The sequence below is a fragment of the Alligator sinensis genome, unplaced genomic scaffold, assembly GCF_000455745.1.
Source record: "Alligator sinensis unplaced genomic scaffold, ASM45574v1 scaffold290_1, whole genome shotgun sequence".
Taxonomy (NCBI): Eukaryota; Metazoa; Chordata; order Crocodylia; family Alligatoridae; genus Alligator; species Alligator sinensis.
Window position 1 is genome coordinate 536,711 of NW_005842755.1, and position 27,964 is coordinate 564,674.

Consider the following 27,964-nt stretch of genomic DNA (forward strand, 5'->3'; position numbering starts at 1 on the left):
TAAAAGCAGAAATTAAGCAATTGAAAAATGGATACAGCCCTGGCCAGGCTAATCATCCCTCAGCACCTCCTACTCCTTTATATCCCCAACTAACTCATGAGACCGAGACTGAGAATGAATCTGTAGAAGATATTTTAGAAAGTATTTCTTGTTTGACCCAACCACCACTTAACCCTGAACGCCTTCCACCTGAATTGGAAACTCCACTTTGTAGTCCGGAGGGCTCTTCTACAGACTCATTTTCCCCTGTGGGTTTAAATAACAGTCGCCCTAAAAAGGGCCCTATTATTCAAGTACCGTTGCGCCAATTACCAGGTGCACAAGGTTTGGTAATGGTACATGCCCCTTGGACACCTGGGGATTTAAGAAATCTAGTTAAAGAATTTCCTAACATCAGAGAAAAGCCCCAGAAGTTTAAAGATGAGCTCCAAACCGTTATTAACTGTTACAACCCTACATGGTCTGATATGAACCAACTTTTGCATGCCATACTTCCTTCTGAAGTCCGACAATGCTTAACATGAGGCAGACTGGCCACAGCAAGACCCTGGTCATGGGACAGATCTCGCAACCGCCCAACGCCAGTTATTAGAAGCCATATCTGTCATATGTCCTAAGAAAACTGATTGGGCTAAGATTAATAATTGTAAACAGAATAAAGGAGAGTCTCCAGCAGACTATTTAGACTGACTCAAAGAAGTTTTTGAAAGACACTCAGGAATAGATGAAGCTACCCAAAACACTCGAGAAGCAATTGCAGCCGCATTTGTCCAAGGCCTACATCCTAAATTAAGAGACCAATTGTGTAACATCTGTGTGGGCTGACAAACAAAACCATTAAACGAACTAGTTATGGTTGCCAACCATTGTTTAGCATGTCAGGAAAGAAAGAAAGAAAATAGTGAAGCCAAGTTAATGGCTTTCCAACTTCAAACCTATTACCCCAGAGGACGAGGACGGAGAAAAGGGAATTCATGAGGCAGCGGACGTGGGTGCTGGCAGACAAATGTCTCCTCCATTGACCATTCTTCCTGTTTTTACTGTGGTCAAACTGGTCATTGGAAAAGAGAATGTCCCAACAGACTGCCTACCTCTACCCCTTCAACGGGAAACTCTGCAAATCAACAACATCAGCAGTTTTCCCTGCCTCTTCCCCAAAATTCTTTATCTCAATATTAGGACCGCCTGAGGGATAGTAACTTCATCCTTTCACCACTCTTACCCGTTGATCAGTCTGGACCCTTTGTAGAATGTACCATAGCGGGGAAAAGGGTAACTTGCCTTGTTGACACAGGGACAAGCCGTTCCGCTTTGCATCCTTTTGATATTCCCAATCCACCTCTTTCCGATGCTGTTGTTAATGCTGTTGGCATTTCTAACCAAGTAATTTCTCATCCTGTAACTCAACCCTTGTCCATCACTCTTGGTCCTATCTCTGACCACCATGCCTTTCTTTTAAGCCCTTTTACCCCTGTTAATCTTTTAGGTCGCGACCTACTTTGTAAACTTGGTTGTACTATTTATTGTACAGCGGATGGCGTTTTCCTTGAAGTACCAGCAGAAAATGAATGCACAGTTCTTGCTGCTATGATTGAACCAGCAATCCCACCTATTTCTGCAACAAACCTTGATTTCAAAGAAGAAATCCTTAAACAGGTACTCCCTGCCCTATGGTCACAGCATGCAAATGAAGTTGGGCAGATATACACCGCTGAACCTGTTAAAATTCGTCTTGATCCGTGAAAGCAGCTCCCGCGCATCTCCCAGTATCCTCTCAGCCAGGAGGCTGAGCAAGGAATCGCACCAATCATTTCTTCCTTCCTTCAACAAGGTATTTTGGTCCCCACTTCTAGTCCTTGTAATACTCCAATTTTGCCAGTTAAAAAACCAGGCAAAACTGCCTATCACTTTGTGCAAGACCTGTGAGCTGTTAATTCTGTTGTTTTCCTATTTTTCCTGTAGTACCTAACCCAGCTACCATTCTTTCTTGCATTCCACTGAAAGCTTGTTACTTTACTGTTGTAGACCTGTGCTCTGCTTTTTTTTCCAATTCCTATTCATCCAGATAGTCAGTTTTTGTTTGCATTTACTTATAAAGGCTTACAATATACTTGGACTAGACTCCCACAAGGGTATACAGAGTTCCCTTCCATCTTTTCACAAATTTTGAAGAAAGATTTAGACAACATTCAGTTAAAAAAACGTTCTGTCCTTATCCAGTATGTCCATGATTTTTTGCTTGCCTCACCTTCCTTCGAAGCCTGTAAAATCGATTCTCTGCACCTTTTGACCTGTCTTACTCTAAAAGGCCATAAAGCTTCTAAAGACAAACTTCAGTTCTGCTTACCAAAGGTTCATTATTTAGACCATGATATGTCCGTTGATGAACGTCACCTTTCAACTGTGTGAGTTGAAACAATTCTCAAAATCCCTTGGCCCACAACTGTCTCTCAAATGCACACCTTCTTAGGCATGGCCGGATATTGCCGCCAATGGATTTTGGGCTATGCCTCAATTGTAAAACCCTTGCAAAATTTTACCTTAAAGGACACCCTGAACCTTTGCAGTGGTCTTCAGAAGCTGAAAATGCCTTTTCTGTCATTAAAGCTGCCCTTTCGTAGGCACCCGCACTGGGACTTCCTGATTATTCAAAGCCTCTTACACTCTTTTGTCATGAAAAAGATGGCTTTGCTCTGGGGGTACTTACTCAATCCCATTGAGATAAACATCGTTCTATCACCTACTATAGTACAGCCTTAGATCCTGTAGCAACTGGGTTTCCACCATGTCTTCAGGCAGTTGCTGCTGCCGCTATTCTTGTAGAATCATCTGCAAATATTGTTTTAGCCTCGCCCTTAACTGTTGCTGTACCCCACTCAGTGGCCACACTTCTTTTAAAAACCAAAACCCAGCACCTTTCAAATGCTCGTTTAACTAAATATGAAATTTTGCTACTTTCTGTGGCCCACATTACTTTAGTTCGGTGCCCTGTACTTAATCCTGCTTCCTTGTTACCTGCACCTTCTGATGGCGAGCCTCATGACTGCCTCGCTGTTACTGCTCATTTAACTTTACCCCATGTTGATCTTTGGAATGGGACATTCCCATTCCAAATGCTGATCTAGTTTTGTATGTTGATGGGTCCTGCCTAAGAAACTCTAAAGGCTCCCTTGTTGCAGGTTACACTGTATGTTCCCAGCACGAGGTACTCAAAAGTAATTTTTTACCTTCTGTCTATTCTGCCCAAATTGCTGAACTTGTTGCCCTCACTCATGCCTGTACCCTTGCTAAAGGTAAAACTGGTAAAACTGGTAAAGGTAAATCTGTATATATATACAGATTCGCGTTATGCCTTTGGTGTTGTCCATGATTATGAGCAATTATAAAAACAACGTGGGTTTCTTACCTCAAATGGCACACCCATTTGTAATGGTTATTATGTAGCCACCCTATTAGATGCCCTCCAATTACCTATTGCTGTTGCTATTATTAAATGTGTTGCTCATCAGTCTTCCCAGGATGAAGTTACGCATGGAAATACTCTGGCTGACTCCGCAGCCAGAGCTGCAGCCCTTTCACCCCCTCAGGCTGAGCAATTGTTTCTTTCTCATGACCAGTCTCCTATTGCAACCCTTCATGATGTTGCACTCCTCCAAGATCAGGTTGCAGATTCTCAAAAAGACACATGGAGACTGCATGGGTGCATATTACCCCCTGATCACCTTTGGTGCTCCCCGGACGGCCGCCTGGTTGCGCCCAAAGTCTTACTTCCCTACCTTGCTCGCCTGTACCACGGAGTGGCCCATGTGAGCAAAGGGGGGATGATCGCAGCTATTCAACTTGATTGGTATGCTCCAAATTTTCCTTCCACCTCTCTGCAGTACTGCCAGGCTTGTCCTGTGTGTCAAGCCCATAATGTAGGCAAACCTGTTAAAACTAAGAAAGCCGCACATCCCCCACCTTGGGGACCATTTGTAAATATTCAGATTGACTTTATACAAATGCTGAAATATTGTAAATATAAATATGTACTTGTTATAGTTTGTATGTTTTCAAGTTGGATTGAAGCTTATCCTGTGGCAAGGGCCAATACTAAAGCTGTCACTAAAATCCTTTTAAAGGACCTTATCCTGCGATTTGGAATCCCGCTTACCATCAATAGTGACAGGGGATCTCACTTTACTGGGCAAATCATGCAAGAAATATGTAAAGCCCTGCAGATTCAATAGAACTTTCACTGTCCTTATCACCCACAGTCAGCAGGTGCTATAGAGAGACAAAACGGGATACTGAAAAATAAACTAGAAAAATTTGTGCTGAGACTGGTTTAAAATGGTCAGACACTCTAACATTAGCATTAATGAGCATGATATCCACCCTAATCGGAAGACTGGACTCAGCCCACATGAAATCCTGATGGGGAGACCTATGCAACTTCCATCCTCCCCACCCTTACCACCTTCTCAGATTAACATCCACTTAGCTGATGATCTTGTATTGCAATATTGTCAAGCATTAATGAAATGTATTAAGACTTTTCATTCACAGGTCCAAGAAGCTTTACCCAGAGAGCCTGAAGAAGCCTGCCATTCCTTACAGCCAGGAAATTGGGTTCATGTAAAAATCCACCAAAGAAAATCAGCTTTAGAACCTCGCTGGAAAGGTCCATTCCAAGTTCTTCTCACCACTAACACTGCAGTAAAGTGTCGGGGACTATCTACTTGGACCCACGCGTCACACTGCAAAAAGACTGTTCTTCCTGACGAGACCAAGGATTAAAGATCTAGACTCCAAGAAAAAAGCCCATTAATAACCAAACATGGAGTCCCTCCTCTTGACTATTTGTATTGGACTTCTAAACCTGGTCTATGGAAATGTGTTTTTGTCTTTAGTTAACCAAATTAGAATAGACTTAAACGTCTCTAGTTGTCGGATATGTAGTCATGTCCCTATTTATTCTGTTGGAGGGATACCCATGATACTAGTACCTTTAAATGCAACCCAAATGTTAGCCCCTTATTATTCAGATTTTCATGGGAACAAAACTTGGCAAGATATAAATTGCAACCGGTCTGACTATATACGACTAGCGTATGCCACCCCTGGAAAGTTTTGTTGGACCTGTAATGGATCTCGTATTGCAGTAGGAGTCAGTAAGCGTGAAGTAGAATTTAAAGTAAATGGTGCTTGGCTCTCTAACAGTTCCTGGATGTCCAATTATTCTCCCCGAAGTAAATTTTCAGGTTATTATTCACAATAGATGATGACCCCGCACTGTAATACAGGTACGTTTACCACACTAGCAAGTCACTATTTTGTATGTGGAAAAAAGGATTATAAAAATCTTCCTTCCAGTTGGAGGGGAACATGTTATGTCTCTGCAGCATATCCTGCCTCTACTATTAGATCTCACTTACCTAAAGGAAGAATTTGCAATGTTTGCGAAATCACAGAAAATCAAAGGTTTGGGAGTATAATGTACCCTAATTATGACACAGGCTTAGCTATGTCCGAAATAAAGAAAGTTGCAGCATCCCTAGAGAAAATAGCTAATGCTACTGCCATTGGTTTTCATGAAATAAGTAAAGAAATTAAAGAAATGAGGCAAATAACTCTACAAAACAGACTTACCTTAGATTATATATTAGCTAGCAAAGGAGGTGTGTATGCTTTGATAAAAACAGAATGCTGCATTTATATACCAGATGCTTCTAGCACTATTGAGAACCATGCTGAAATTATTGAGAAAGAAGCTGCTAAACTACACCGAACCGATCAATGGAGTCTTTGGGACAGGTTTGGCGGATTTGTGGCCAAATTATTTTATATCGCAATCATGGTCTTGGGGTTTATTCTCTTTCTACAAGTATTCCTTTTGTTCCTTTTGTTGCTATTGTAACCTTAGCGCATCCTGCAAAAGACACAATAGATATGTCTAACGTGATACTGGGTCAATTGAGATTAGTCTCACAATTGTTCCGAAGGGAGCATTGGAAGATACTCTACCTAAGAACAAGTCTCACTGTGCCTTGAAGGATGCATAAGTCAGAATGTTCTCCTGTTGGCCCACTTGCAGTCTGTTACCTAACACATGGTTACAAAATTTCATCAGTTGTACTATAAGTACAAAAGGGGGGAAATGTAGAAGAAGAAAACCCCAGGCCTTTATTTCTGTTTAAGAAATGCATTGTGGAATTTTCCATAACTCTAAGCAGGCCTATGAGGTCAATAAGTCAAACCATAGTTTTCCCGCCTTTGCAGTTTCCTGCTGTGGCGTCTTGCGCCCTTCTGGCCGCCCGGCCTGTCGGGGTGTGGCCCCTCCCCTCAACTTGCCTGCCAAGACTTTGATGTTAAACTTACTATAAAAGGGGTCTTCAGTGGAGGTCTTTCCCGGGTGGGCCTTCCCGATGGACGGCGGTCCTTACTATCGTCAGACGTGATGTTCCACGGGGTTCCGCCTCCCCTACACCCCGTCCACTCGCCAACCAGTTGGTGATGTGTTGATGATGCTCTCTGGCCCTGTAGGATGGATGAGGGCCTGTCTACCGGGTTCCCGTCGCTCTTTCTCCCTTCTCGGGGATCGTTTTACTCTTCTCTTCTGCTGTAAGCAGGGAGCTCCCCTGCCTCCTCAGTCTCAGCCTCTTCTGGGGGCTGTGGAGGTGCCCCTGGTTTGCCTCCCACAGGAGGCTTAAAGCTTGCCCCAGTGCTGCCTGCAAGAGCCACGCAGGCTGGGTTGCTTCCTTCCCGTGCTGGAGCCTGCCTGACGAGCTGCCAGCCCACTCTCTCTCTCTCCAGCTGTCTCCCCGCCCCAGATCTGGTGGGGCTTTTAAACTTCCCCGCAGCAGCTGGTACAGCCACTGAGATTGGCTCAGCTGTTTCTCACACCGGAAACAGATGATTAAACAGCCAGCGTAATGCCGGTTCACGCGGCTCCTGCTCTGGCTGCCCTGCAGGAGGTAAGCTGGCTCCGCCGGGGGCCTGTTCTCGGGGTATGGGGCCCATGGGGTTTGCCCTCTCCCCCTCGGGAGCCTGTGGTGGTGTCTCGCCACCACACCCGCCCTTGCAGCTTTCTGGTTCAAACTAGTTCTCTGTTTGACTTGTTATATTTTGCGTCATGTGACCTGAATTGAAACATATAAAAAGCTTGCTTTAACTGTCTGTGGTGGAGAGGCTCAGTCCCCCCCCCACCCCCGCAGCTGCTTGTATAATAAAGAATAAAGGTCTCTGACAACTTCGTGACTAAACAATAAGGTGAAACTTGTTTCTTCCACAGTAAGGGAGGCAATGCAGGACCATGGACAGAAGGCGAATGGGGTGCATGAAGAGTGGTCATTCCTTAAGGACATGATCCTCAAAGCACAAAAGAAAACCGTTCCCACAAAGAGGAAAGGTAGCAGAAGGGCTGGCAAGCCCTACTGGCTCAATAGGGACATTGTGGTCCTCTTAAAAAAGAAAAAAGAGGCGTACACACAGTGGAAGCTAGAGACAGTCCTCAAGGAGGACTGTCTAACAGTGGTCCGCACTTGTAGGGAAGATTAGGAAAGCTAAGGCGGCGACTGAGTTTAAGTTAGCCAAGGGTGTCAAGGACAATAAGAAGTCCTTCTTTAAGTATGTAGGGAGCAGAAGGAAAACAAATGGAAGCATGGGGCCCCTGCTTAACACCTCAGGAAAGTTGGTAATGGACACTCAGGAAAAAACTGAACTCCTGAATGCCCACTTTGCTTTGGTATTTCACTAGACCAAGGGGAAAGAAGCAAAATAAGTTTCACAGGGGGCATGGTGGAAATGAGTCTTCCAACTGTGGATGCTGAGCTTGTGCAAAATCAACTTGAAAAGCTAGACATTTATAAGTCAGCAGGACCAGATGGACTTCACCTGAGAGTGCTGATAGAGCTGGCTGAGGTCATTGCGGAACCTGTGGCAAAACTCTTTCAGAAATCATGGCACACAGGGGGGATCCCTGAGGACTGGAAGAGGGCCAGTATTGTGCCCATCTTCAAGAAGGGGAAGAGGGTGGACCCGGGCAACTATAGGTCAACAAACCTAACCTCCATCTCAGGGAAAATCCTGGAAAGACTCATGAAAGAATCTGTGTGTGATACGCTCGTTGCGGGTAAGATTTTGAACGACAGCCAGCATGGCTTCGTCATGGGTAGGTCTTGCCTTACCAATCTCATCTGTTTCTACAGACAGGACTCCTGCCACCTGGACATGGGAGAGAAGGTCAACATTATATACCAACCCTTCCAAAAAAGCTTTTGATCTAGTATCCCACAATATCCTTGTGGAAAAATTGGAAGATTGTGGGCCTAACTGCTCAACAGTTCAGTGAGTGGAAAACTGGCTGTATGGTAGGACCCAGAGAGTTCTCATGAATGGATCTGTGCTGTCCTGGTGAGAAGTGGCCAGTGGTGTCCCTCAGTGGTCTGTGCTTGGACTGGTGCTTTTCAACATCTTTATCAATGCTTTGGATGTGGGGGTGAAAAGCTCACTGGTCAAGTTTGCGGATGACACCAAGTTAAGGGGGAGCATGGTCATGCCAGAAGATAGGTTGTAGATACAGGCGGACCTGGACGGGCTGGAGAGTTGGGCGGACCAGAACCAGATGAAGTTCAACACTCAGAAGTATAAGGTGCTCCATCTGGGGACAAACAATCCCAAACATACCTACAGGCTCAGGGGCGACAATTTTACTTGCACCATGACCGAAAGGGACCTAGGGATAGTAATTGACCATCACATGAACGTGAGCCAGAAGTGTGATGCTGTGGCCAGCAGGGCAAACAACACGGTGGCATGCATTAACCGTTACATATGATACAAAACTAACAAAGTGATACTCCTACTGTACTCCGCACTGGTGAGACCACAGCTGGAGTACTGTGTCCACTTCTGGGCACTGCACTTCAACAAGGATGTGGAAAAACTGAGAAGGTCCAGAGAAGAGCCACCTATATGATCTGGGACTTACAAGACAAGCCATACGAGGAGAGGCTGAGGGACTTGGGCCTCTTCAGCCTACAGAAGAGAAGGCTGAGAGGGGACTTGATAGCAGCTTACCACTACATCAGGGAAGTACATCAAGAACAGCTGTTCACTAGGGCACCCCTGGGGAAGACCAGGAGCAATGGATACAAACTCCTAGAAGGCCGCTTCAGGCTCAATTCCAGGAAAAACTCCTTCACAGTCAGGGTGTCCAGACTGTGGAACAAACTCCCTCCAGTGGTGGTGCAGTCACTTACCCTGGAAATCTTCAAAAGGAGACTGGACAGTCACCTCACTGGGGTCACTTGACCCCAGTTGTCTTTTCCTGCCTAGTGCAGGGGGACTGGACCCGATGGTGTACAAGGTCCCTTCCAGCCCCTAACAATCTATGAATCTATGAATAAGCCTCACCCACTCTTTCACATGCCACACAGTTAGGCAGAGTAGATATCTTAGAGGATCCTAAATGAGCAATCCAAATGCTGTTCTCAGGCTCTCTGTCTTAGGAGAGCATCTTTCTCAGCTATGGTCCTGGGCTTGGTAGAGAGGCAGTACAGTCACACACAGTCTGTGGAAAACCAGGGAACTGATATTGGGTTTCTCATGTCTCTAGCTAATACCTTGTCCATACAATTATCCTTCTTTTTCCTCCCAGAAAAGCAAATTCTAATCTGAATTAAGGAACTGAAAGAGAACAAGATTTTAGGGATGGAACTCTATTTCCCACAAAAATAGCTACAAATCCAGAGGTGGGCAAAGGTTTGGCTGGAGCAATGAACATTTTTGTGCATTGCTGAAGACAGAAATCCTGGCAGGCAGAAGGGACAAGTGTACACCTTAGTCTCAGAGGTGCTGTGCATGTATGAACCATGTACTGTATGTGCCAGTAAAGTGACAAAGCACACTAATACCAGACTGGAAGTAAAGTCAGAATCCAGAAATAAATTATAATACTAAGCACAGGTTTTAACAGATTTTAGCTAATCCATGTCGACATTGATTACTCAGTTGGCTTACTGTTTAAGACCCCAGGACTAGATTTCTCTTCAATGAATTATAAAATTAAAAGGCCAATTTTTCATAATTGTGCATGCCACAATTCACACAACTAATTTGTGTGCACAGCTACAAAGAAACCATGGACGCATATTTATGAAAATATTGCAGTAGTCATTACAATTCAAAATGACTAGCCCTGGTAACTAATACTTTAGTGGAAACTAAGTAGAAGAGAATTCATATCAGTGATATGTCACAGTAGCACTATAACCATTATATTATTCATTGTTCCCTTTTACGTTGCATGGTCAGACATCCTATTAACAGGCACTGTTGCATGAAAGATTCTAGGATGCCTTTCTTTCCTTTCTACCCTTCTTACTCATTCTCTCTCTCTCTCTTTTTAATGTTCCCCCTACTCCCCTTGTCCTTTTTTTCTCACCCCTCCTTAGTCTCTCATTTTTTACTTTCTCCCTTTCTCTTTCTCTCAGCTTTTATGTTCCTTTTTCTTTTCTTATAGTTTGTGGTCTCTTGCATACACATACACTCTCACAAATGAGGAAAGGGAATGCTAGAAAATAGCCAATAACATATTTAGCATATGGAATATGTCAAGAGGTAGAATAAGAGAGTATGAGGAACTGAAGGAGTAATTAAAATGAGAGAAAGGTAGAGTAAGTAGAGGGAACACTGTAGCAGAAGGAACTTCACTCAGAGATTTTAAGCTTGAGCTTCTGTAGCCATTCATTAAGCTCCTGAAAAAAAGTTATAGGGAACAGTGGTGCCAATCCAGATCAAACCATTAATCTACATTTAGCCTAATAGCTTGCCTTCACATCTATCTCATATTTCAGAAGGCAGTGTAAAACACATTCAGTCATGCAATAATGTTTATCAGTGAAAAAATCTTCTGGTTCCATCAGATATGCATACAACCAATGGATGAGATTCAAGTCATTTTAGATTTAGATTATTTTTTCTGCACTAAGTTTAGTAGTTAAATGCCCAAAACAGTTAGAAAAAACAATTATTTCCTGCTATCACACACCAAAGGACAAATCTGTAAAGCGTGGCTCATGATTTTAATACAAGTTGGGCAGTTAAGGGTGCTTACAGATATTTAGGGGCCCCACTCTAACTCATGGCACTGTGCATACATCCTGGGGTCTTAAGCAAAACCAACTGAATAATCAATGTCAACATGGATTAGTTAAAATCTGTTAATACCTGTGCTTAGTGTTATAATTTGTTTCTGGATTCTGACTTTACTTCTAGTCTGGTACTAATGTGCTTTGTCACACTCTATGGCATATACAGTACATGATTCATACATGCACAGCACCTCCAAGATTCAGCTATACACTTGTCCCTTCTGCCTGCCAGGATTTATGTCTTCAGCAATGCACAAAAAAGTTCATTGCTCCAGCCAAACCTTTGCCCACCTCTGAATTTGTAGCTATTTTTGTGGGAAATAGAGAGTTCCATCACTAAAATCTTGTTCTCTTCCAATTCCTTAATCCAGATTAGAATTTGCTTTCCTGGGAAGAAAAAGAAGGATAATTTTATGGACAAGGTATTGGCTAGAGACATATGTATACACAGCGCCATGAGTTAGACCCCCCACCCCTCCATCCAACAGCTGTTTGTCTGTTGAGTCAGGGGGCTCAAACCTGCCTGCACCAGTCCTAGCCAAGGAGGCTGCTGTACCACTCCTTTCCCTAGCTCCTCCCCACCCCAGCTCCAGGGCTGTCAGTGAGGGAGGAAAAGGGAGGGAGACGGAGGCAGGGAATGAAATGGAGCCCCCTCACCTCACAGGCTCCCCCCCCCCCCCCCAATCCCAGCCAGGGTAGCTGGGGGGAGCCCATGATGCAAGGGGGTTTCATTCCACTCTGCTCCGCCCACCTCCAGCTCTGGCCAGGCCAAGCCAAACCAAGCCAGCAGCTGCCACTGCTGCTGCTCACTCTCCCTCCCTCTTTCCCGCCCTCCCCCACTGACAGCCCCAGGGGCAGGGCTGGGCTGGTGCTCGCAGGCACAAGCAGCAGCCCAGCCCCACCACAATGTGGAAAAATTAATCCTTGAGTGAATGCAAGTTCCCTAAGGTACTCTGATTTAGTGTGCCTTCATCTAATACCTCATTTGACAAGGGTTAAAAATGTTTGTGCAATTGGCCATTTTCAAAGCACTCTACAGCCATGCATGTGTTAGATCATGGCTATAGAGAGCTTTCAGGGCTCAATCACATGAAAAACATAACTTGTGTAAGCACCCTAAGAGCTCCAAAGCCCCTGAATTTTAAAATGTGCCCCAAAAGCCTACATTATTAACACCAGTGTAATGAAAGTAAAATGCTATGAGACCTCCCTGACCAATCACAGGATATTTTATATATAAAATCACTGCTGGTGCCCAAATATAACAATAACACCTCATAATGGCCTTCTCTAACTGCATCTTGTATTGTTGTTATTTGTTCTCTTCTTTTACAGTTAACATTAGCACCAGCTTTCAAAAGCTCATTTGATATCTTATACAAACCTGTTGCTCTGGCTTCATGTAGTGGAGTCCAACCTAGGGCACAAAGGAAAATTATCAGCTGAATCTCATATTGGAATAACATTTTTCATAACAGCTTGTGTCAACTGTATGAATCAGGGGTGTTCAAACCCCCAGTCCACAGAGCCATGTTATCTGGCTGACAGGGCTCCTCATGGGTCCAAAAATTTGGCACCAGGGGAGCATTAGCAACTAATTGCTAGTCCCTGCTATCAAATTTCCAGACCCAGGAGACATGGAGGTATAGGGCCAAGTAGGGCCAACTGGGGTGGGTCCAGGGCTGAGTGGGGCTAGAGTGGCATGGGGCAGTGTAGGGTTGAATGGGGCAAATCAGGACAGGATGGGGTAGTGGAGAGCTGAGCAGGGCAGCACAGACCAGCAAGGGGCCTCATAAGGTTGGGCAGAAGTAGCATGGGGTTCAATCCTGGCACATGGGGCCCAGTCCAACCCACAGATTGGTCCCAAGTCACTCAACTAGTCCACAAGGCCAAAAGATTGAGCATCACTGGTGTTAATTATTTGGTTACATTTTATTTCCCAGAAAGGCACTAAATTATTAGAAATCACAGTATTTTGATCATAAAGTGCCATGTGACAAAATATATAGCATTAAAAAGTGATGTGGGTAAAAGGTTCTAAAAAGTCTACTTCTTAAGAACTATCACCATAACAATAAAGAAAAATCTCAGTTTGCACATTCTCAGTCAAAACTTGCTAAGGTTAGGCTGCTTAATTCTGAAAGGCCCTGCATACACTGAGCATGCTCGAATGCCCAGCAAGAGGGAAGGGGCAAGATGGGATTTTTTTCTCCAACTGCTCTTCCCAGTAAACTAGAGTGCTGTGTTTCTAGGCACCCAGATGTAGAAAAAGATTAATCCCTCTTCTGCTGGTCTCCAGGCAGTGACTATTAGAAACGGGAAGCTTTTTGTGACAAGAATGCAGAAGAGTAACAAATGGCAGGGACAGTAAGAGAGTAGAAACAGCCAGTGAAGAGAGTAAAGAGCATGACAAGGGACAGGGACCACAATTCTGTTGTGACAGGAAGAGCAAAGAAGGACAAAGAGGCAGAACGGTCTATGACCACTGGAACACATTCCCCTTCAGAACCTGGAACTGAACACAGGAATCTGAGTGTCTGCATACTGCTGCTGTCAGCAACTGAAACCCACAGGGCAAGGTGTGTGTCTCATCCCTCTCTATTGGTCTACACGGAGCATAACAGCTACTATTGCCATTGTTTCTTCCATTACCACAGGTAGAAGAGGTCTGTGTTGTGATGTAATGGTCTGAGCTCTGATTATGACCCAGGCTGCAGTTTAATACGGTTCCACATGACATGATTTCTGGTGGGGTTTTTTGTTTGCTTTTTAAATAAATGAGGATGTTACATTTACATTTTACATTAACAAATACACTAAAAGAACATTATATTTACAAAAGCAAATACATGGAAAAATTAAATTGTCTGCATGCCTTTAAATTCTTCTTCCTTTTGCATATGTATCATGATGTAGTTTTGAATTGCAAAGTCATAAACAATTTTATTTCACAAGATCCATGCCTTGTTCAGTGTACAAGACAAACTAAACTATCCCTGGGAATGAATCAGAGTTTCACATCAAATGAAACTACTGTCTGTAAAATATTCACTTTATTGCTGGGCAAGGTCTGATCCTTAAACCCAATCCCACTCTCAGGCAGGCATCATGATACCTAGAATTTAGGTGAATTACGACCTAAGGAAGCTAGCCTAATCAATAGGGCTCAGTACTTAGGCTTCTTATACAGTGAATGGGGAGATCTTAATATCTCCCAAGGCCAATCCACTCAGCAGGGAAAAGAATCTGATAGAAACAGTAGGAATAGGGATATGTCTGAATTCCCACTCCTTGGAACTGAGGTGTCAGATTAAGGGTTGCTGTCATGTCAAGATCCATACTGCTCACAGGAGAGATGCCCACCTGACAACACCCTGAGAAAAGCACTGAATTGAGTGTAAAGCACTAAAGCTCTGTTCACCCTTGGACATGTCTGATGGTAGTACCTGTCCTTTGCCAAATAATCTAGTGTTTTGAGTACTTGCCAAGAAAGTGAAAAACATGGGTTATTATAAGCCCATCTCACCCTGCAGGGATTCAACCAACATACCTTGCTTCTCACCCTTAGACTACCGATTAGCTTTTAAACCAAAATGCTTATACACTAATTTTGTATTCCTCATGGTCTCAGAACCCAGCATGAGATATCTGGGGCCAGATTTACAGGAGTGTTAAGTGCTTCCAGCTCTAACAGAAGTAATATAATTCTGAACTGAGCTTTGAACATATTGGGTGTATCTATACATGCAGTTAATAATAAACTCTGGAACTCTGGTGCAGTTCATGCTCAAGTTTATTGCTCCTGGGCACAGCATTTACACATGCCCGCCGGGACAGCAGCATGTTGAGCAGGGACAGAGCAGCCCTGGCTGGCAGGGGGCTCAGGCTGGCAGCCTAGGGCTGCTTCTGACTAGCTCAATGTGCTGTGGAGGGGCTGGCTGGGGCACAAGGGTGCTCCAGTGAGGGGCTAGCCACAAGGCAGCCCCCGCACTGTTGCTCCCTCATGCCCCAGCCAAGCCTAGTCATCGTCTACATATGCATTTTGGTACGCATAACTACTCTGCTGTAGGACAGTACTTGTCCTGGATAGCGCTATCCTGCAGTGAGGTTAATTAAATTTCCTGTGCCCTAATATGGTTGCACATGCAGATGGTGATGCTTTAGAGCTAATTAGTCAGCTCTGCAGTAAAATGCACCTGTAGATGCACACACAGTGTTCTATAAACACGCTAAAAAAAGAACCTGTGTGCATTTCAACTTGGCGCCTAAATTAGTGGCTATGTTTGACAGCTTGGTTTTAAGTTCCTGTACCTCATTTCTCTATCTGTAAATGGAGAAATTAAGTAGGTATCCTATGAAAAAACAGTAGAGGGGATTAAAGAGATTCCAATGTAATGCATCTGCACAAGTAATTTCAATTAATTTTGAATGGGCATCCTTAGCCATATTATTTCCTAAAGAGAGATATTTCAGAAAGTTGTTCCTGCAGTAAAAATAGGTAAACATTAATCTCCCTTAATAATAATCACATTTCACCTGGTAGTCTGTGCATAAATATCATGTTGATGTCAACAGAATTTGGTACACAATGAAAGAATATAACTTTTAAATGGTGTCTTTTCCACTTTTGACTTTCCATATTTCAGTGATATTTTTGGCAAGAAGTACTAATAATTTCTCAAAACAGGTGTGCTCTGGGCCTGACACAGGAGTTAGCGCAGGAGTTAGCGCAGAAAGGCACGTGTAAGGGGTATTGGTGGGTACTTCACTTTTGAGCTGCCCCTGGTGCTGATGCATGGCACACCCCATACCTGTTGTGCCCCTGGGCAGCCAAAGCTCTCCGACGCCGAGGAATAGACCCCCAGTGCTGGACCTCAGGTAAAGGGGATGAGGGAGTGATCCAGGGACGCAGGGAATCCCCCTGCAGGTGGCTGCTCAAACCTGCCTGCCTAGTCACAGCAGCAGCACCAGCTGGTGAGGGTAAATATACCCACCTGGTCTCCTACTTAAACAAACACCTAGGGAGCTGCGCATGGACACAGCACGTGGAGCACTGAAACGGAGCACTGAAAGGGGCCCAGAGTGCGGCTGTGAAAGCGGGCCTTAAAGGGCTGTGCAAGTTTGGTGGTGGTACAAGCACAGTCCCACCCTGCAATATGGTGATGAGTACGCACCATACCCCTAGGCTTCCTGGTCTGGCTGGATCACCCCCACTTGGTACCTCAGATTAGGGGTAGGGCCACTCTGGATTTAGTGCTGACCAAAGGGGAGGACATGATAGGTGACCTGAGAATTGGAAGTACTCTGGACAACAGTGATCATGACTTGATTAGGCTCATCATCCACCGAAAGGCTGGGAATCTAGTTAGTAGAACAGAAGTCCTAGACTTCAGAAGAGCAGACTTTGGCATACTCAGGAGGTTAGTTGGAGAGGCCCTCTGCGACCAGCAACTGGATGATTTGGGAGTTCAGGAACAGTGCTGCTTCCTTAAGGGGGCAATTCTCACTGCTCAAGAAGAGACCACCCCCACATGGACAAAAAGTGGGAAAAGAGCCAAGAAACCTGCTTGGCTCAACCGGGATATTAGGAAACTATTGAAAAAGAAAAAAGAAGCTTACAAGCAATGGAAAAATGGTTCAGCAACCAGAGAGGAGTACACTTTTATTGCCAGGGTCTGCAGGTATGAGACAGGGAAAGCCAGGGAAGGCATGGAGATCAAGATGGCAACAAGAATAAAGGACAACAAAAAGTCCTTCTATAGATACATAGGGAGCAAGAAAAAAAATGGGCTCCACTGTGGGACCCCTACTGAATAAGGATGGGCAGCCCACAGTTGATCCCCATGAGAAGGCAGAGCTCCTAAATCAGTTCACATTAGTATTTCTGAAATCAAACAGGGGCTGTTCACCTGTCCAGAAGCCCTGGGAACATGGGGAAGATAACAGACTACATGAAATCAGTCCTGAACAGCTGAGGGATCTCAGAATATTTGAACACTTTCAAGCCTACTGGCCCAGATGACCTTCATCCGAGAGTCTTGAAAGAACTGGCTGAGCTTATAGCAGAGCCACTGGCAAAGCTGTTCAAAGAGTCGTGGAACTTGGGAGTGGTCCCCAATGACTGGAAGAGGGCCAATGTGGTACCTATCTTCAAGAAAGGAAGAGGGATAACCCTGCAAACTACAGACCAGTCAGTCTGACTTTGGTCCTGGGAAAAAATATTGAAAAATTGAGGCCATCAGTTACAAGCTGGTAACTGGTGTGGTATTAAGAAGTAACTAGCACGTCAAGGTAGATCATGCCTGACAAACCTGGTATCCTTCTATGACCAGGTAACTAACCATTTGGATGAGGGACATGATCCCTCATTTACATTTAAAGTTGATGTCATTTACTTGGATTTCAGTAAAGCCTTTGATTCTACAAGATTCTCTGAACTAAATTGGAGGGTACTGGGCTGGACCAGTCTACAGTGAGGTGGGTGGACAACTGGCTTAGAAGCCGATCCCAGAGAGTTGTAATCAATAGGATGGCCTCATTCTGAGGGATCATCTCCAGTGGTGTCCCCTGTGCTTGGACCCGTGCTCTTTAGCATATTTATTAATGCCTTGGATGAGGGGGTGAATAACTCAGTGGTTAAGTTTGTGGATGATACTAAGCTGTGGGGAAATGCTGGCACATCACAGGATAGGGCAAAGATCCAGGATGATCCTGACAGACTGGTTTTATGCAAAATGAAATCAGATTAGGTTTAACAGGGAGAAGTGCAGGGCTCGTCACCTGGATATGAAGAACCTTCACAACAACTACATGACGGGTGGTGGTACACTGGTTGGGACAGCATCTGAATGGGACCTGGGGGTCACAATCAACTGGAAGATGAGCATGAATCAACAGTGCGATGAGGTTGCCAGTGGGGCAAATAAACTCTGGCATGCATCAGCCGATGTGTTCCCAACAGATCCAAGGAGGTGCTTCTCCCTGTCTATTTGGCATTGGTGAGGCCACAGCTGGAGTACTGTGTCCAGTTCTGGGCACCACACTTCAGGAAGGATGTGGATAAGCTCAAGAGGGTACAAAGAAGGGCCACCCATATGATTAGGGGCCTATGAGGAGAGACTCTAGGAACTGGGCCTGTTCAGTCTGAGTAAGAAAAGCCCGAAAAGTGACTTGATAGCCGCCTACAAGTATGTTAGAGGCGAGCATCAAGATCTAGATTTCATAAATTTCATAGACATTAGGGCTAGAAGGGACCTCGAAGATTATCAAGTCCAGCCCCTTGCCCCAGGGGCAGGAAGTCAGCTAGGGTCAAAGGATCCCAGCAAGATAAGCATCCAAACATTTCTTGAAAGAGTCCAGAGTAGGTGCCTGCACCACTTCTGGAGGGAGTCTGTTCCAGGTCTTGGGGGCTCGGACAGTAAAGAAAATTTTTCTTATGTCCAGCCTGAAATGGTCTCGGAGGAGTTTATGACCGTTGGTCCCTGTTTTACCTTGGGACACTCTGGTGAACAGATGTTCTCCCAGATCCTGATGTACACCCACTATGTACTTATAGGCAGCCATCAGGTCCCCCCTGAGCCTGTGCTTTTCCAGGCTGAAGAGTCCCATGGCTCTCAGCCTCTCTTCATAAGGCCTATTATCTTGCCCTTTGATGATGCATGTGGCTCTCCTCTGGACTCTCTCAAGCTTCTCCACATCCTTCTTGAAGTGAGGAGCCCAGAATTGGATGCAGTACTCCAGTTGTGGCCTCGCCAAGGCCGAGTACAGTGGGAGGATGACATCCTGAGATTTACCTGAGAAGCATCTATGGATGCAAGCCAGAGTTTGGTTAGCTTTACCAGCTGCAACATCTCATTGGTGGCTCATGTTCATCTTGTGGTCAATCATGACCCCCAAGTCTCTTTCAGTAGTGGTGCTACCAGAGTGTAGCACTGCCAAGCCTATAAGCATGCTGCGGGTTTTTTTCCCCAAGGTGGAGTACCTTAAATTTATCAGTATTGAACGTCATCAGGTTTGTATCCGCCCACTTACTAAGTTTATCCAAATCAGCCTGGATCACTAGCCTGTCCTCAGGTGTGGATGCTATGCCTCAAAGTTCAGTGTCATTGGCGAACTTAGACAGTGCGCTTTTGACACCAATGTCCACATCACTGATAAAGTTGTTAAAGAGAACCAGTCCAAGGACAGAGCCTTGGGGGATGCCACTGGTCACGGAGCACCATAATGATTCACTACCATCGACCACTACTCTCTGGGTCTGACCTCAGAGCCAATTTCCCAACCATCGGACTGTGGTGCAGCCAAGGCCACAGTTGGCCAATTTTTCCACGAGGAGGTCATGGGACACCAGATCAAAGGCTTTGTTAAAGTCCAGATATATGACATCAATCTCTTCTCCCTTGTCCACCTGGTCATAGAAGGAGATGAGATTGGCCAGGCAAGACCTACCATGACAAACCCATGCTAGCTATCCCTCAGGATGTTGCCCTCAGTCAGCTTATCCAGAAGGGTCTCTTTGATAATTTTCTGCAGAGAAAATCCTTTACCAGGGACTGAGGTCAAGCTGATTGGCCTGTAATTCCCAGGATCTACTGTCCGCCCTTTCTTGAAGATGGGTACCACATTGGCCTTCTTCCAGTCTTCAGGTACTTCACCTGAGTGCCACAAGTTTTCAAATATTTTTGCCAATGGTTGGGCTATGATACCTGCCAGCTCCTTGAGTACTCTAGGGTGGAAAATCCTTTACCAGGGACTGAGGTCAAGCTGATTGGCCTGTAATTCCCAGGATCTACTGTCCGCCCTTTCTTGAAGATGGGTACCACATTGGCCTTCTTCCAGTCTTCAGGTACTTCACCTGAGTGCCACAAGTTTTCAAATATTTTTGCCAATGGTTGGGCTATGATACCTGCCAGCTCCTTGAGTACTCTAGGGTGTAATCTGTCAGGACCAGCAGACTTGAAGGTGTCCAGCCTCTCAAGGTGATCCTTTACTAGATCAACACCAATGCTGGGTATAAATACGCCCTCACGCTGGCTATTCCATGTCTTGCTAGGCAGGGCGGTCCCATTGAACTGATGAAGGACTGATGCAAAGTACCCATTAAGTAGATTGGTCTTTTCCTGGGTGTTGGTTATCAGCTGTCCCCAGGGGTCCAATGTTACCCTTGCTTTTTTTTCAACTCCCTACATATCTGAAAAAGGATTTTTTGTTGTCCTTGATATGTAACGCCAGGTGGAGCTCAGTTGCAGCCTTGACTTTCCTAATCCACTCCCTACAGGTACAGACCAGTGCTGAGTACTCCTCCTTGGTGGTAATTCCAGCCTTCCATCCTTTATAAGTCTCTTTTGACACATAGAAAGTCCTCCAGTTCCCTGCTAAGCCAAGGGGGTTGCTGCGCTCTTTTGCTACCCTTCCTTTGTGATAAGATGGTCATCCCTTGAGCTGTCAGGATCGCTCCCTTAAGGAGCAACCACTCCTCTTGGAATCCTCTTCCTGTTGAGTCATGGTCCCTTAGGGCCTTGGCAACGAGCCTCCTGAGCTTGTCAAAGTCAGCTTTCCTGAAGTCGAGGACTTCTGTATTGCTGACCGACTTGACAGCTTTGCGATGGATAGTAAAGGTGATCAGCTTGTGGTCACTATCACTCAGCTTCCTATCAATTCTTAGGTCACTGACCAGGTCATCCCCTTTGGCCAGTACCAGGTCCAGCAACACTTTACCTCTTGTCGGCCCATAGACTTCTTGAGTCAGGTAGAGCTTGTGAGGAAGCTATGCGACTGATCGGATTTGGCCGAGTGCTCTTCCCATGAGATGTCCGGGTAGTTAAAGTCTCCCATGACAACCATGCACTAAAAGTGTGCAGCTTCAGCCAGTTCCCTGGTGAATTCCTGGTCCAGCTCTTGTTTGTGGTTAGGAGGTCTGTAGTAGACTCCTAGGGGAGCAACTCTTCAGAAAGGCACCTTGAGAGAAGACGAGGACCAATGGCCACAAGCTAATAGAGGGAAAATTTAGGCTGGACATAAGAAAAAAAAACTTTTTCCATAAGGTTACCAGAATGTGGAACACATCCTAGCAGAGGTGGCTGGATAAGCACCTTGTTGAGCTCATTTGAGCCCAGTAACTTCCTGCCCATGGCAGCAGAAAGGACTTGATGATCTTGCAGGTCCCTTCCAGTCCTTTGTTTCTATAATTCTATGAAAATGATGATAAAAGTTTGCTCTTCTGAGCGGCCAGCATAGTTATTCCTTCCTCCTCTTTTCACCAGCCATACTGAATTCAGAAGGAATTTATTTTACCTCTTCAGTGAAACTGTAGTGGAAGATTCATACAGAGGTGAAAACTAGGGCTGTGCAAAGCTTTGGGTGCTGATATAATTTGGAGAAGATTTGGCCCAATTTGCTGGCCAAATCTCTGAATCTGAATCAAATCAGGGGACCAATTAAAAGATCCAAATAAATTCAAAGCTCTCCAAATCTTCGGAAAAGATTTGGAGAGCTTTGATGATTCAAACAGTCCCTGGTGGCTGCAGCAGGGAGCTCCAGCCAGACTAGGAGCTGGTAAATAGTGGGCAGGGGAGAGAGGGCTGGGGGAGGGGGGAGGAGACCATGGGGGGACACCTGCCAGGCCCCATCCCCTCCCCGCTCCCCCAGCTCCACCCCCCACCATGGCTGCCCTGTCCGCCCCAGCTCCCGGTGCTTTAAAAAAAAGCCCCACTCACTGGGTGCTGCCGGGCAGGGGGGTGATCCTCACTGCCCCACTTTGTATGGGGGGCTCTGCCACAAGTCCCCTGACCTCCCCCCCACTGTCCCAGCCCTCCCTATGGCTGCCCCACCCGGCCCAGCTCCAGCCCTTTAAGGTTTTTTGTTTTTCTTAAAAGGCTGGAACCGCAGAGGGTGGGGCAGCCATGCGGGGTCCGGGGGAGCGAGAGGAAGGTCAGGGGACTTGTGCAGAGCCCTCCACACAGCGTGGGGCAATGGCGGGCAGTGGGGATCGCCCTCCCACCCAGCAGCACCCAGTGAGTGGGGCTGCGGCGGGCAGGGGATGGGCCTGACCTGGGTGATTCGGAGATTTGGAAACTCAGCAGCAGCCGAATCTCTGAATCAGATTTGGCTGAATTGATTCAGGACAATGATTCGAATCACCAAATCGAATCACTGTCCCCTGAATCAGCCGAATTCGAATCTGAAGTGAATACTAGCTGCTTTGCACAGGCCTAGTGAAAACCTGGTTGAAGAATCAAGACCTACATTTAGACTCTGTTCCCAAAAATAACTGTTTGCATTTCATTTCAAAATATAATCTTGCATGATTAAATGTGTATGTGGGAAGATTTTTTTTAAGTTTATAAAGGCTTTGTGCAAGAGTCAGCTTTTTTTTTCCTTAGAATGCAAACTGTAAGAAGTATTTTTAAGAAGCTGGTGCTAAGTATCTGATATTATTGTTGTTGTTGCTGCAATGCTTTATAACAAGGTAATTCAGAAATCCACATTTCTGCCTTTGAAATACTATAAAACAAACCTATACTTTTTTTTAGTTCAGTAGATTTGTTTGAATTTTCCTATAAGACTGATTTATATGAAAAATTAACAGAAACATTTCTCACCAATTCTCTTTGCAATTCTTTGGCTCCTCCTTATCTGTTTGTCCTGGTTATTTATAAAAGTTGATCCTTTACACATACCATCTCCCAGCTCTGAACACTGGTCTTCACTGTCCTTAGAAGCAGATTCTTGTATTCTATTGAAGAAAAATGTGTCTAAAATCAACAAATATAATCTCACCATATAAATAAGAGTGTAATAGTTACACTAGATTTACATTTAAACTTACATAATTTTTAAAAGAAACGTGTGTGCGCTAATAATATATACATACACACACACACACACACACACACACACACACACACACACACACATGTATGCATGTGTATTAGGGCTGTGCAAAACTTTGGCAGCTGTTTTGTTTCGGAGGTGTTTTGGCACCCAAAACACTGACTCTGAAATGAAACAGAAGGCTCCGAAACATCTCCAAAACTAAACAAAACCATCCAAAATGTTTCAGAAATGTTGTGAATGTTTCAGAGGTGGGCTTGCAGGGAAACAGAAACTCAGAAGCAGGTGGGGGAAGGGGGAGTGAGGAAGGACTGCTCTGATATTGACATCTGTAGCTGGCCAGTGTCTATGAACTGTCCCTGAGGTCCCTTCCAATCCCAGTGCTCAGCCTGCTATCATCCAGTGTGCAGATCTGGGGGCCCATGGCCCCCAGGAGGAGTCTGGCACAGCCTTGCAACCCTCCCGGGGAGCGCAGGTAATATGTTGTGAGTTCAGCAACAACACTCTGGACACTCATGGATTGAACTAACAGTTATGTATTATTATAATTCTCTGGAATCATATCCAAGGTGGATCTATTGTCCTCAGTATATGTATGCATATACTTGCTCTGCCTCTGACTTGACCCAGTCCAGTCCTGTGGAGACAGCGGAACCAAGACTGCCTCTGGTTCCTTATGGCAGAGAAAATGGAGTCCCCAGTGCTGCAAAAACTGCCACAAAGCAAACTGAACCCTGCAATGCTGAACATGAGGGTTTTGGCCTTAAAGGGGCAGTACAAGGAAAACACAATAAGACACAACACCCCTTCCCCCTAGACAGAATAGTCAGCCAACCATTTGGGAGGACTCCACTGCTGCTGTGGTCTTCCCATATAACTGGACTCATTGAGAGGTTCAGCACTATCTGGAGACTCAACAGTGACGCTTCCTTCTGACGATAATGGAAAAGGGTTTGCATTGGTGGAAACAGGTAGGCACTTCCCTAATGAATCCATGTCTGTCGGTGGTGGATTGGTGCTTGGAGATTGCTTGGGTGTAGGGTTATCAGTAGGAGAACGCCCACACAGCTGGTCCACATAACATCTCCAAACTTGTCCGTCATCAGTCTGGACTGTATTTGATATGGTTCCTGTGGCGCTTACAATTTTAGAATGAACCCACTGTGGGCCTGTCCCATAGTTTGAAGCAAACAGTCTCTTGTGGAATGAAAGGACGTAAGGTACCAGATGCCAATGCGGAGTCCAGCTCCTTTTCTTTCCTAAACTGCATGTCTCTCACCAGGTCTCGATTAACACAGTCAAGGCATGTCATGAGTCGACGATCCATAAGAAGCTCTGATGGGCTGGACCCTGTTGTAGGGCAAGGAATTACATGTTGAGCAAACAGAACAGATGCAAACACTGCTATTAGGTTTTAACACAGGAACAATTGGTGTGGCCCAGCTTGTCTATACAATGGGCACGAGGACCCCTTATACAATAAGCCAATTTAATTCTGCATCAATTTTCATCCGCAGTGCAAAAGGTACATTCCAAGCCTTCATAAAGATAGGGGCTATCGCAGGATCCATTTGGAAAGTCACAGGTGGACCTAATTCCTTGGAGAATACCTGGGGAAACTCCCTTGCAAGCCTTGCCAGACTTCTGTGCAGAGACTGTGTACGCCTTGAATACTGATTCCCAATGGTGAGAACCAATTTTTCCCCGGAAGACTTTGTGGGGCCCTTTAGTAGGGGTAGACGCTGTCTAACATATCCATACTGGACATTTACACTGCAGCTACCCAAAGTTTCCATAATCTGTCCATTGTAGTCACGCAGGCGACACTCAGGTTTCAATAACTTGGGGAGAGGGTCCCAAAACAACTGGAAGAATGTGTTTTCATTTATGAGGAATACTCCCAAACCCGAGTCCACTTCCATTTTACACTTCTTTCCATTTATTTCTACAGTTGCAATCATCTGAGAACCTTGAGTTTCAACAACACCAACATTTTTAATCAAACATAGTTTTTGTACCACATGTTCTGGGAAGAACTCTAATCTGTGTGTGGTTTGGGAGTGAATACATTTGCCACAGTGTTTTGTCTCCTGGAACTGGCCTTTGAGCGGCAAACCCTCTCTATGTGGCCCTTCTTCTTGCAGGCATGACACTGCACATTCCTAAACCTGCACTCCCTTCTTGGCTGCCACAACTCCAACATATCTGTGGATTAATTGGTTTATGTGGTGCTGTTGGTGAGGGTGTAATCTTCAGAATTTGCTGGTGATGATCTGATTCTTGATCTTTTTGGAGTAAGCAGATATTGCTGGAGAACACCTGGCGAATTTCTATCACGTTATGGGATGCTGCTTCAGCTGCCAAGTCTTTTTCTTGTGCAGTAGCCAAGGTCAAATTTGGTTCAGAGAGCAGGCAGCATTGGATTACTTCATCTTGAACCCCACAGATAAGACAGTCACAAAGCAGGCCATCCAGGACATCCCCAAACTCACAAAATTCTGCAAGGCGATTGAGCTCAGCCAGGTAATCTGCTATGCCTTCATTGGCCTTTTAGTCCCATTTAAAAAAAATGAAATCTCTGCAGTGTAACAGATGGTTTTGGGCAAAAATGTGCCTTTAGCAGAGCAAATAGTTCAGCATAAGACTTAGTGTTTGGTAAGGCAGGTGTTGTGAGGGAATGAACAATGGCAAATGTTTTGGCACCACAGACTGTCAGGAGGATCGCACACTTCTGTTCTGGGCTTTCCACTTTGTTGGCTTCCAGGTAATAGGATAGCCTTTCCATGTAAGAGTCCCAAGAAGCCAGCTGGCTCACATCAGATTCTTCTATGTGACCCGATGTAGCCATTTTAACTAACATCAGCCATATTAGAAAGAAAAGAAGAAGAAAAAAAACTTCCCTCCGATCACAAAACACAGCCTGGTCTCAGACTGTTGTCCCACAATCTAGGAGTGTCTTTCAGCAAAGGATCCCATCCTCGTCGCCAGATAATATGTTGTGAGTTCAGCAACAACACTCTGGACACTCCTGGATTGAACTAAGTTATTTATTATAATAATTCTCTGGAGTCATATCCAAGGTGGATGTTAACAATTGCCCTCAGTATATGTATGCAGAACTTATACTTGCTCTGCCTCTGATTTGACCCCGTCCAGTCCTGTGGAGACAGCGGAAGCAAGAATCCCTCTGGCTCCTCATGGCAGAGAAAATGGAGTCCCCAGTGCTGCAAAAACTGCCACAAACTGAACCCTGCAGTGCTGAACATGAGGGCTTTGGCCTTAAAGGGGCAGTACAAGGAAAACACAATAAGATACAACAGCGGGTCCCCAGATCTGCGTGCAAGATGACAGCAGGCTGCTACTGCCAGCTGAGGCCAGTGCCAGCACCCGAATCTACTCAGCCCAGCCCGTGCCGAGTGCCGGAAAGAACTCGGTGCTGGTGCTGGCCCCAGCTGGCAGTGGCAGCCTGCTGTCATCCTGCGCACAGATGCTGCAAGCCCTGCTCGGAGCCCTGCTGCACTGGCAGCAGCTACCCGGAGCTGGGGCTGGCCACTGCTTGCCAAGCAAAATGGCTTCACGTGCCCCACACGGCATTAGTGCCAAGGGTTGCTGACCCCTGGTCTATATCATTGATGAAGATGTTAAATAGTATAGGCCCTAGGACAGAGCCTTGAGGGACCCCACTAGTCACAGCGCACCACGACAATTGACTTCCATCTACCACCACCCTTTGGGTCCTACCGCAGAGCCAATTCCCCAGCCACCGGATCATGGTGAGGCCAAGGCCGCAGTTAGCCAGTTTTGCCAAGAGGTGATCATGGGATACCAGATCGAAGGCTTTTTTTAAGTCAAGATATATGACATCAATCTATTCCCCCTTGTTCAGGTGATAGGTCACCTGGTTGTAAAAGGAAATGAGATTGATCAAGCAAGACCTACCCACAACAAACCCGTGCTGGCTATCCCTTAGGATGTTGTCGTTAGCCAGTCTGTTAAGGATGGCCTCTTTGATAATCTTTTCCAAGACCTTCTCCAGGATAGAGGTCAGGCTAATGGGCCTGTAGTTTGCTGGATCCACTTTCCTCCCTTTCTTGAAGATGGGCACCACATTGACCTTCTTCCAATCTTCGGGCACTTCACCAGAGCACCAGGAGTTCTCGAAGATCCGTGCCAGGGGCTGAGCTATGATGCTTACTAGCTCCTTAAGTACCCTTGGGTGTAAACCATCAGGGCCAGCTGACTTGAAGGTATCCAGCCTCTCAAGGTGTTTCTTTACAAGGTCAGCTTTGATGGAGGGTAAGGAATCTCCCTCACCCGGGCCTCCGTCCTGTCGTGGGCAGGGGCATCCCATGGGACTGGTGGAAAACTGACGCAAAGTACTCATTTAGCAAGTTTGCTTTTTCCTGGGTGTCGGTTGTCAGTTGTCCCATCTGGTTTAGCAGGGGTCCACTGTTGCCCTTGCTTTTCCTCTGGCTCTCACATATGTAAAAAAGGACTTTTTATTGTCCTTGATATTTGTAGCTAGCTGGAGTGCCGTCACAGCCTTGGCTTTCCTGGTTTGCTCTCTGCAGGTCCAGACCAGTGCAGAGTACTCCTCCTTGGTGGTGGATCCAGTCCTCCATCCTTTATAGGTCTTTCTTTTAAGACGCAGGAGGTCCGCTAGTTCCCTGGAGAGCCAAGGGGGCTGCTGTGCCCTTTTGCTGCCTTGCCTCCGAGATGGGATAGACTTTGCTTGCGCATCCAGGATTGCTCCCTTTAGGAGCAACCACTCGTCCTGGACTCCCCTCCCCTTTGGGTTTTGGCCCTTGAGGGCTTCACTGACAAGCCTCCTTAGCTTGTCAAAGTCAGCTTTCCTGAAGTCTTGGAGCTCTGGTGTAGTGCCCGAAGACTGGAAGAAGGCCAATGTGGTGCCTATCTTCAAGAAAGGGAGGAAAGTGGATCCGGCTAACTATAGGCCCATCAGCCTGACTTCTATCCCAGGGAAGATCTTAGAAAAG

The 27,964-nt window shown here is 45.6% G+C and overlaps 1 protein-coding gene across 1 annotated transcript in view; it reads right to left on the reverse strand.

Annotated features, from left to right (window-relative positions):
* The window catches only part of ANKRD31 (ankyrin repeat domain 31), a 161,125-nt gene that overhangs the window by 86,860 nt on the left and 46,301 nt on the right, over positions 1–27,964 (reverse strand). The window contains 2 exon segments of the mRNA XM_014525152.1: positions 12,410–12,552; positions 22,736–22,869. Of these exon segments, the coding sequence (XP_014380638.1) occupies positions 12,410–12,552; positions 22,736–22,869 (277 nt within the window).